Source organism: Anser cygnoides, chromosome 3 (genome assembly GCF_040182565.1).
Source record: "Anser cygnoides isolate HZ-2024a breed goose chromosome 3, Taihu_goose_T2T_genome, whole genome shotgun sequence".
NCBI classification, from domain to species: Eukaryota; Metazoa; Chordata; class Aves; order Anseriformes; family Anatidae; genus Anser; species Anser cygnoides.
Window position 1 is genome coordinate 88,687,486 of NC_089875.1, and position 11,313 is coordinate 88,698,798.

Below are 11,313 nucleotides of genomic sequence, written 5' to 3' on the forward strand. Positions count from 1 at the left end.
TCCAATGCATACTGTGAACTGTCGATCTAGCTTCACATTCGTTAGTCAAATGAGACCAGTGAATAAGAGAATGTTTAAATTTGCCTTCCTTTCAACAGGCACGCAATGTGTGCAGCAGAGTCACAAAAGGAAAATTCAGCTGAGAAGAGCCAAGCGGTAAGATTAGCTCCTTACGAATACACAAGTTCGTGCATTTTTTTGGACGTAGGTGGTCTAGCGCAAAGCCTGATACTCTTCATGTGATAAATGGGTGAGAGGGAGCAAAAGAAAAAAAAATGAAATGCTTCAGATACTTGTGGCTCTGCTTACCTGCAGAAGAAAAACTGCACGCTCTTCCAGTGACAGTGTCAGAAGCGTGCAGCTAGCTCTCACGTGCACTTTCAGGGAGTCTTTAGTGGAGAAGAGATCCTCTAGTACCGTGGCCAGTGAATATTAGTCACCAGACAGAGGGAAGAACTGAAGCAGCTTCTGGTTCTCTCTCTCGCAACCCTCTGCCTTCCTGCCCAGCATGGCCATCGAACAAAAAAGCAGCCAAGCCCTTAGTTTGTGCCTTCCTCTGGCACGTTTTAAGCATGATAACTTTAGAAGTGGCCAGCAAAAGTTAGGAAGTACAGTCGGCAAAGGCGGCATGAAATGCTAAAGGCCATTGAAGCCCAGCTCCATACCTCTTTGGGTTTTCGTATTCCCCCAATTTTCTTCCTGCATTTTCATAAGGGCTAAGAAGGTTCTACGAAGCCTGGGAAACGATTCAAGGCCCTGACAGTGTCAGACGTGCAGTCTTCACCAAGTATTTGACTTAAGAATGAATTGCCCTCAGCATTCTGTAGTGATTTAAGCGGCCATGAGCAGGCGGCAAAAGTGGCTTAAAGTCAGGATGAGGCCTAAAGTCAAATTCTTTGCTGACAAGTGCACATGTCCCAGGGGAATTTCCTTCATGAGTACCCTTGGGTTGCAGAAACCTAGCGCTTCTCCTGTGCTTCTTCCTCCCCCATGAAATACTGCAAACCACTCAAACCCTGGTCTGAAATACAAGCTATGTCATGAGGTACCCGTTGCATTGGCAGGGCGCGATGGAGCTGCCCGACTTGACCGTGCAGAAGAGCTCTGTGAAGCTCCTCATGAAGAGATGGGAGTCCGCCAGTGCTCTGACACCTAGCCTGGCCTTCCAACGCCTGCCAGCCCCACGGTCCCTGGCACCAGAGAAAGCCAGCCCAGGCAGCACCGTGGAGGAAGCCGCGGCAGACAGCGGGAGGGCGGACGTCACCCTGGGTGGCCCTCGCCGGACTGAGACCTTCCCCATCTCTGTCAAGGAGCTGCAGAGCCACTTTGAGACCCTGGGTGGCAGGAAGGTGAGTGCACGCAGGTTCCGCAGCTGAAAAGGATTCCCGCGCTCTCACTGAGGACTTGGAGAACACTACTGCCAGAACAGCACCCCCTTCCAATCTGCTGCCTCTTCATATCCTTTCTGCCCCCTGAAAGCCCTACCTGGCTCCTCCCAGTAGCTTCTAGCTCACATCCCCTCCGTGTCTTCCAACAGGAAGCGGAAAGTGGCAGAAGCTCACTGCCACCAGCACTGGCCACTCAGCCTGGGAGCCAGACGGACATTTCTCTGATGGAAGTGTCCAGCGTGAAACGGGGGAGGGCAATCTTTGAGAAGATGTCCTCAGGCAATGGACAGACCACCAACACTGAAGGTTAGCCTTACCACTTGGATCGGATTTCTCCCTTTAGTTCAATGCGCTCCATCTCTGAGGTGACAAGGGGCAAGCACACTCACCTCATCAGGGCAGCCCCCAGGCCGCCCAGGGAGAGAACGTGGTGTTCTTCTCAATGCAAAACAAGCTTTCCAGCCTTCTCCATTTTGTCTTTTGCATTACGGAAGAGTGCCTGATGCCCATTAAATACTTTTTGAACAAAACACAACAGAATGGTGTCTTATGTTTTGAGAAGATAACTTTTGATGAAGACAGCCCAGATTACAAATATGATATCAAAACTATGGGCAGCATTCATCAATTACGAAAAAGTGGTATCTTCATTTTCTTCTTTGGTGAAGATAGGTTGGATTTAGCAACTTGTTGCTTTGGTAACAAAGCGTTAACTTTTATTAGTTAAAGGCATTCTGGTTTCCACAAATTAAATGCTCTGTACTTTATGTGTTCTAAAGTAAAAGTACGACACAGTTGGCAAAATGTTGGCAATACTGTTTGTTTTGCTTACTGCTTTTCTTTCAAGCTTTGAAACACATGCACCCATCTCCCTCTCCCCAACTATGACGTCTCTTTGTGGTTGCAGTGGGTGGCTGCAAAGCTGTAGGAGGACTTCCAGAAGACAGCCCTCCCAACACCGGCAATACACTGACGGAATTCCAGGAGAATGTCTCCTTGAAAGACAAAATGGCTCTGTATCAGGCTGCGGTGTCAAAGGCAGAGAACAGCAACCGCTTTGCCAATGTAAGATACCAATGTCTCAATATCTTCTTAATTCTACGTTTGCTTTGCCCAGGGACAGATCGTAACCATCTTTATTTCTACAAGCAAGCTATCAGGTGGATCATAGGGTGGATCAAAATTTAAATCCCAAATTAGGAAACCTACAGAGCAAACATAGTCATCCATCAGTCTCTCTCTCTACCAAATGAGGTTTTTCACGCTAGATGCCTTTGGTCTTTTGGACAATCCCCATTGCTTCATGGAAGTGCTCTTCCTTTCAGTCCACCTTTGCCTGAACTTCATGTATGAGGATCATGGGTGAGAGAGAGATCAGCAACACGGTTATCCTATGATGACAAAACAAGGCAGTTTCCTTACCACAACAACTATTCTCTATCGCCAAATAATAAAATCCTATTCAGGAGCACAGTGACTTCAGAGCTCTTGCTGCTCGAACTGAAGACTTTGAAAGTACCGCATGATAAAACAGCTCAGCTATGGGTGCTCAGGTAGCCCAGAAGCCACCTGAGGGAAGCAGCCAACAGCCACGCTCGCCTTCAGAGTCCAGGTGTTTTCAAACCACCGCAATTCCTGCCCACTGGCTTCTTGATTTCCTAATTGCCCTTGTGTATTTGGAACAGATTCCTGCGGTTCTTTGGGCCAAGAAGGTTCCAATTCCCTCCTCCCAACACTGCCAGCAATGGTGCTGTTAGCTCTCTCTCCCCAAAAGGAAGAACTGGAGGAAGCCTGACCCAACCGAACTGTGTTGAGAACATATGAACTGCTTCACTTACACCCTATAACACCTTGCCCTTACTTGTTGAAATGGATGGTATGTTCTTACTGCAAATGGAAAACACCTGGCCTTATTTGATCACTCTAGACCTCAGAGGAAATCAAGTCCTGCACTGTGCCCGGCGGCCTGGCTGCAGTGAGGAAACACTTTGAGAATGGGCAGATGACCCCTTCAATGACCACCTTCGCTCACTCCCAGCACCAGCACAAAGCTGCAGAGGTAACAATGGCATTTTGAATACTAACAAATTAGGTTTCCCCTGTTAAAGAGCTCGAGAGGAAAATAACATTATTTGCTTGATTCCAGGATTCACCATTCCCGGTGTCCCTGGAAAAATTTGCACCCCATTTTCTTTTCAACTCGCCCTCCTCGAGCCTCACCTAACTTTAACGGTTCAAACTTCTCATCACATGGGTTCCTTGTGGTGCTCGTAATCCCCTAAATCATCATGGTACACTGCCATAAAGGAAACATTTGGGCTTAACACCTCTTAAAATAGAACTGATTTGTGACAGCCCTTCACAGGCAGAAACACAAATCCAGATTACTGTTAATTATGTGATTCTTTGTATTTGTTTTCAGGAGACCTCAAGTACCACTCAGCTCCCACTATCAAGCAGCACCAGGGAAGCTGAGTGCAGTGCGACGAGCTCCAAAGAAGCCCCACTAGAAGCCTTTCAAAGCAAAGAGGTAACTTTGTCAATTAACAATTATATCATTTGGCAGGTATGGTTTTAAAACAGTGTCCTAGACAGGGTTGTTTGGATGTGGTAATGAATGGGGCTTCCCACTCAGACTTCTCTGTGATGTTTCAAAGACAGCAGCCGAAATATGGAGTATTCTTCCATGTTGCACTAAATCCCGCAGTAACGTGAAGGTTTTGTGCACAGGTTTCTCTCGGGGAGCAAGTGACTCCAGAGACAAACGGGGCTTCTACACTCACCCGGCATACTGATGAAGCAGGTAAGAAGTGGCTTGAGAGTAATGGCTCCCAAAGGAGCACGGCAAACCAAGTTCTTGGCAACCGTCTTTACTGGCACAAACGTGGGGCTGCTTTTAGGATACAGATACAGGACATTGCTCCAAGTTGTTCAGTGCCTCCTTCCTCAGCTAAGCACATTCATTGGTCTCAGTGGGACCTAAGAAACAGGTTTCCGTGCTGGTACACAGAGAGGAGTTTGGCAGAAGGAGGTAGCTTCAAATTTGTGCTGAGCTGCTGGAAAGAGCGGGGCATTTTAAGAGATGTCTGAAGACACACGCAAACCCTTGCCCCTGTATAGCCGAAACTGTGGATGATAAAGGCTCAATTTATAGCCAAGCGGAACAGGCCTGGAGAGCACGATCACGGTGCTGAGGTGCTGCTTCCGCAGTCTAGTCCTGGTATTAGAATTCACGCGTTTGGTTAACACAAAGACCTCAGTCCTGTGCGAGCCCTGACATTCAGGCAATTCAGGTACGGCAAAACAGCAGGCCATAGATAACGTGTCCCTCAACACTTCTTCCATCCATTTCCTATGTATTTCTTCTCTTCATATTGTCCGTTGTTCATTTACTTTTTTTTTTTTTTTAATAATAATAGTAATTATTATTCTTTCCATTGCAGTAAGCAATGCAGCTGTGGACGTGGAGGTCCCAACCACTTCCACAGAGGTTTGTGACCATCAGACGGAAAGGACAGCAGAGGAAAACGCTGTTCCCATAGACAGAGAGACTGCAACATCTGTACCAGATGGCAAGGTCTGTGCCTTTATAGTAAGAGTAGACATCAGTCTGTCAAATACAGTCTGAATTTCTATTTTTACAATGTAGTTGCAATTGAAAATGCAACCTGTGAAAGCAGTAGGAATATACGGAGCTTAGCAATGACGGGCACACAAGGTGGTATTTAGTACAACCTGTAATTCAGCAAGTACTTCTACTACATGACAAACACAACTGAAAGTTGAACTCACACGCTTCTGCTTTTCCTTTCCTTCTCTGATGAAGGAAGCCTCTTCTTTCCCTGCTTTCAGTCTCTAAAAGGCTATGTTTTCTGTCACCAGTTCCTCAGATGCACAGAAATTCTCAACTTGAGGAAAAACGAAGACAAGCGTCAAAATGTCGAGGGCTATCTGGACCAGGCAATTCCACTGGCACTGCCGAGCGAAGCACTGCACCAGCCCAAAAGCACCATGCCATCTGCTCTTGCCAGAATGAGAGCCATGAATGCAATCATCAAGAGCCATGCACACTCTGTAAGACGGCCACGTCACCAAGGAGCTGCTGGGCTGCCAGTTCTAAGTGTATGTGCACAAGAAAATGCAAAGGTTCAAAGAGGCGCCACCTATTCAGACGAGATGCTCCCTAAGCCTGGGGAGCCGCAGATGAGGGAGCCACTGAGACAACCCAAAAGCAGAAGCAATTGTGCGGCTTCCAGAATTAAGGCCATCAACGACATCCACAGGAACCTACACCATTCTCAAAGGCGTCCAAACCAGGAAGGGGCTGCTTTTCTGGTGGAGGATGCGCAAGGGTTCAAAACAACAGAATCCGGCCTGAAGAACAAAGACGCAAGCGTCACAGTCTCTGTGTTGTGCAGTAATGCACAACAAGTTGACAATAAAGAGATGAAGTGAATCAAAACTAACAGACTTGTCTGAACTTTTGCTGCCTGTCTCAACAGGTTGGAGCATCAGGCGGGGAGAAACTTCATGAAATATAACGAGGGCAAGTGTAGAGCCCTGCATCGGGGCAAGAACAACCCCAGACACCAGGATAAGTTGGGGACTGCCCTGCTGGAGAGCAGCAAAGGGGAAAGGGACGTGGGCGTCCTGGTGGAGAGCCGGCTGACCATGAGCCAGCACTGTGCCCTTGTGGCCAAGAAGGCCAATGGCATCCTGGGGTGTATTAGCAGGGCTGTGGTTAGTAGGTCGAGAGAGGTTCTCCTCCCCCTCTACTCTGCCCTAGTGAGACCACATCTGCAATATTGCGTCCAGTTCTGGGCCCCCCAGTTCAAGAAGGACAGGGAACTGCTTGAGAGAGTCCAGCACAGAGCCACGAGGATGATTAAGGGAGTGGAGCATCTCCCTTTCGAGGAAAGGCTGAGGGAGCTGGGTCTCTTTAGTTAGAGAAGAGGAGACTCAGAGGTGACCTTATTAACGTTTATAAATATGTAAAGGGAGAGTGTCAGGAGGACGGAGCTAGGCTCTTCTCGGTGACATCTAATGATAGGACAAGGGGCAATGGGTGTAAGCTGGAACATAGGAGGTTCCACTTAAATGTGAGACAAAACTTTTTTATGGTGAGGGTGACCGAGCACGAGAACAGGCTACCCAAAGGAGGGTTGTGGAGTTTCCTTCTCCAGAGACACTCAAAACCTGCCTGGACGCGATCCTGTGTGACCTGATCTAGCTGCTCCTGCTCCGGCAGGGGCATTGGACCAGACGATCTTCCAAGGTCCCTTCCAATCCCTAACATTCAGTGATTCGGTGATTCCTAGGCGTCTCAGCAGTCTTCTAGCATCTTTCTTTGGCAAAGGCATGTCTGAAAAGAAAAACTGTAAAAATCACAGTCAGGGGAAGAGCTCTGGATCTCCAAAGTACCAATCTGCAGGTCTTATATATGGGCTGCCATTATGTCAGGATAACAACAATCTGCTGCCCAGGAAGATTAATCTTACTTTGAATTCAGTACGCACCGCAATACTATGCTCCTCAGAAAATCAGGACAATTATTCCCAGGTTTTGTGATTACCACTCGTTAAAGTGAGGATTTACTGGATTAGGTTTTGGATGAACTCTAGATCTCAGAGTGTACCTTATAATTGAGGAGAAGATAGAAATATCAATATAGCATTGAATTAAATATTTTCAGTGAATGTTGTAAATGTTACTCGTGCTTTTTTCCCCTGGATTGAAGGCGTAGTGTCACGAGGATGCTTAACAACTAAAGCAAAACTGCATCCTGTGACAGCATATACAGTGTATTCACTGGAAGCAAACAAATTCCAAGACAATTTATTTTATTTTATTTTATTTTATTTTATTTTATTTTATTTTATTTTATTTTATTTTATTTTATTTTATTTTATTTTATTTTATTTTATTTTATTTTATTTTATTTTATATTTTATTTTATTTTATTTTATTTCATTTTATTTTATCTTATATTTTATTTTATTTTATTTTATTTTATTTTATTTTATTTTATTTTATTTTATTTTATTTTATTTTATTTTTTTCTGAAGACATTAGAGTATTCTTAAGAAGAAGACTTTCATCCGAGGTTTGTGCATTTCCTTGACAGAAAAAAAAAAAAATCCATCTTGCAGTTCATTCCAGGACTGATCATTAGTTGAAAGCCTTTGCATTCAAATATCTGAGATTTGGATAGAGGATGCCTATACGCACATGGGAGTGGAGTGGTGCCATGCTATGAGTGAGAATATGGACACTTCTGGTCTAAATTCTGTCAGCAGCCGGTGGGACTCAGAGAAGACCTTCTGTACCTCTCATTTTCTCAGGGTGTTCACATGGGTGCTGTGAAGCCAACAGGATTAGAGAGCACGCTGAGGCAAAATTTTCACTAAAACCTGGACATCATTGCTGTTATTCTAGAAGATAGTTTATGAGACAAAGAAAAATGGGTACCAAGCAAACAAAGTAATGATTGCTGGCTAAATAAGAATTATTGCCAGGGCTTGGTGCTTGGTTCACACAGGCAGTTCAGGGTTTAGTTTCACGAGAATTCAAGATCCTCTCAGAGCAACGTGCAGCTTTTTGTGGTTGCTTGGAATACCGGGGGCAGCCGATACCCAGGGTAAAAGAAAAATGTAAGCCACTAAGGGGTGATGGTGGGAAGATAAAGATCAGCTTGGAGCACTTGGCAGCTCAGAGGAGATGAGAATGGACAGTGAGAAAACCCTAATGACTCTCAGAGGAGAAGCAGTAAGAGCAGGAAAGGCACTTGCAAACCCTCCCCAGCCCAAGCAGCCAACAGCAGACGCGAGGAGGACTTCAGAGCAGGCAAGCCTTGTGCTCTGGGCTGCCGCAAGGACCCCTGACCAGGCCAACCAGGTACAAGTGTCTTGGTGCCAGGCCGCTGGCCAGAGCACTTGAGTACATCCATGTTAGTGCTCATGTGTGGGTGAGGAGTGGAAGGGAAACCACTTTTGAAGTAAGACCACCTCCCTTTCATACGAGGCCTTCCTACTCTGCTGCAACATTGCTTCCATCAGGCGAGAAGAAACAGCGTGGCACTGCTGGTAGGGAGCTCCAGCATGAGGAAAGAAACAGGTGGGGAGTAGAGGAGGTGAAGGCAGTTTAGAGAGAAATGACTGCAGTTATGTTATCTGACAGCCTCATGCAAACCATGTCAGTGGTTACCCCAGTGAGCCATGCCTTGCAGAGGCATCCCAGCAAGTCCCTGCAGCCCCGAGTCCTGGCTGACAGCACACGCTGATGCAGCTGTTCTCCTCCTGCCGACATCAAGACTTTGCAGATAATCAAAGAGACAATTTGGAACAGGAGACCATGTTAAATTTGGTCCCACCCCCCCAAAAAAAAAGGGAGGGGGAATTTTCTAAGTGAGCAGTCACCCAGGACATCTCTCAGGCTGAAATTTCTCATGTCAGAACACGAACAGGTCACACTTAGCGAAGCCGTGCAGCTCAGGGAACAAAACCTCCCTTCCTGCAATCGGCAGCTTGATTCTTTCTAGTCTTGGCTTTAGAGCACTATGCGGAGTTTATTATAATTCTCTTGAATAGTAAAGGCTCACCCTGAGCACTCTGGTGCACAAGTATCCAGGAAAGCCCTGCTGGGGCTCTTGTAGCCACTTGCCGCAAGACACTTTCCTGATTGAATTCCTACTCCTACCATGCCAGACCAGATATTCTTTCGGATCCCCTGGCAAAGCTAATGGGCTCTGGGCTGGCTGCATTAGACCTTCTGCCTCAGCACCAGCAATGAGCCTGAGGCTACCAGGTAGCTGAAGCACATCCTCTCCAAGCAGCCCCATTCTGGAAGCATTATAGATTTGCAGTTCACCTCCTTAGATATATATGCAACAAGCAAAGCATCATTAGAAGCACAGCGTTTATGAGGGTTCTGAAAAATCACTTTTTTTTACTCCTTAGCTAGTGCAAAGACACCACAGATATGAGAAAAATGGTCAATCCTTTGTAGCATTTCCCAGTTCATTGTTCTTACTACTGTAGTCTTCTTCAGGCTTCACTTCAGAGTTGTGAAGGGCATCCCAAGTTCTCCTCCTCCAACTCAAATCTCTTTTCTTGCGTTACAGATTATCTACTATGATCCCCCCACAAAAAAACCTTTTCATCTGTACTTCCGCAAAGAGAAAAAAATCTTTTTTCTTAAAATTTCCTATTTCCTATGTCAAGTGTGTCCTGACAGCTGAACATCTTTGTTGGATGATCCTCAGAGAATTTTGTTTGATGACCACTCTCCTGGGGACCAGAAGTGGAAGACCAGTTGGCCTGCAGCAGGAACCATCTCCCTGCGTATCCCATTAAAGCAATTAATCAAATTATAATAATCTTTCTATGCTAGAAGGCAGGAATTTCTCCCATCATCTTTTGTGGTTCTTCTTTTTGTGGTTCTACTTCCCATCAATGGGGGCTGTTCAGCCACGTCCTGGGAAGCAGGGCCTCAATATACGTGGTGGTTTTTCAGGAGGGCAGACGCTTCCACAACAAGAGCCCCCCCCGCCTCCTTCCCCTTTCCCACCTTTTATTGCTGAGTGTGAAATCACATGGCATGGAATATCCCTTTGGTCAGTTTAGGTCAGCTGCACCGGTGATGTCCCCTCCCCGTCACTTGCCCACCCCCAGCCTGCTGGCTCTTGGGGCTTGGAGGGAGTCTTGATGCGGTGCCAGTATTGCTCACTAATAGACAAAACACTGGTGTGATACCAGTGCTCTTTGAGCTACAATTGCAGAACACAGCACTGTATGGGCTGCTCCAGGGAAAGTTAATTCCATCCCAGCCAGACCTAGCGTAAGGCAGGTTTTAACTCCTGGCTTGAGTGTAGTTCGTTGCAGACTGTGTCTGTTTAGGTTTCTTCTTTCACTGGAAAGATCATTGTCTTCTTTTACTTTGACTTTACTGTTTTTATCAACAAGAAGAGTATTACTAAACTCCCAGTCTATGTCAAAAGGTGTCACGTCTTTACTTCTAGAAAGGAGGACGGTACTGGTGCTACTTCCAAAGAGTTGTTCCATTAAATTAGACTTCTTTCCTTTCTTAGTATTGACATCTGCGTTTTCCTTGATATTTTCATCTAAGTAATCACTTTTTTGATTAAGTCACCTTGATCTCCCTGATCCTTTTCCAAAGGAAGGTACCTAACTGCCAAATGTTAACTCTCTACTTTAAATCTACAGTCCTTAGCTTTCTCTGCTTCTGCCCTTGTACTTTTGTGGCATCATAAAATGGGTTGGCTTACTAGAGAGTCCTTCAAAGGTTTTGTTGGCCAAAGAGCTGTAGCCTGAGAGTCAGAAGTCTCCTCCATACTACAGGAAGAGAGAACGCCCCCAAGGGTAAATTACCCAACATTTTGATATTTCTCTTAGGTATCAAAAAAAACACACACAAAAAACACCAGCATGAGTGAATGAAAGAAAACCAAGCACGGCATGCCAGAGCTAGTCAAACAATTCTGCCAGTTAGCTCTAAGAGAGAATTTGAAGTTAGCTGAGTAACGGAGAATAAAAATGAAAAACCAATGGTCTCTCTGTTTGAGGGCATTTATTATCTACCACAACGGTCTGCCCAAGAACTTGTCCCTAAGGACACCAAGTTCTTTCTGGGAGAGGTTGTGCACCACCACCAACAGAATCTCAGCAGATTCCGAGGACTCTCTGGTGGGTCTGTTGGGGTAAGGAAAGCCAGGAGGCCGGCTTGGTTGCCTTGGTTTCCGTATGCCCACACATGGAGACGGTAACCTGGACACTGTGGACTGACTGTGTGCTCACAATGCAGACAGGCAGGTTAAAAGGCGGCGCCTCTTCCTGCGGCCATCACTTCTTGGAAGTGAGATTGTGACGGACGAGGTAGGATGAGGCTTTTCTCCAATGCATTCTGTGAA

At 46.0% G+C, this 11,313-nt stretch overlaps 1 protein-coding gene across 1 annotated transcript; it reads left to right on the top strand.

Moving 5' to 3' along the window:
• Window positions 1–7: 7 nt before the first annotated feature.
• Window positions 8–7,212, top strand: LOC136790491 (uncharacterized). Its single transcript, XM_066994642.1, has 9 exons — window positions 8–156; window positions 1,065–1,349; window positions 1,538–1,694; window positions 2,296–2,453; window positions 3,316–3,447; window positions 3,811–3,918; window positions 4,119–4,191; window positions 4,832–4,965; window positions 5,271–7,212. The coding sequence occupies exons 1-9, from the start codon at window positions 106–108 to the stop codon at window positions 5,841–5,843; spliced, it is 1,671 nt and encodes a 556-aa protein (XP_066850743.1). The 5' UTR covers window positions 8–105; the 3' UTR covers window positions 5,844–7,212.
• The last annotated feature ends 4,101 nt before the right edge of the window (window positions 7,213–11,313 follow it).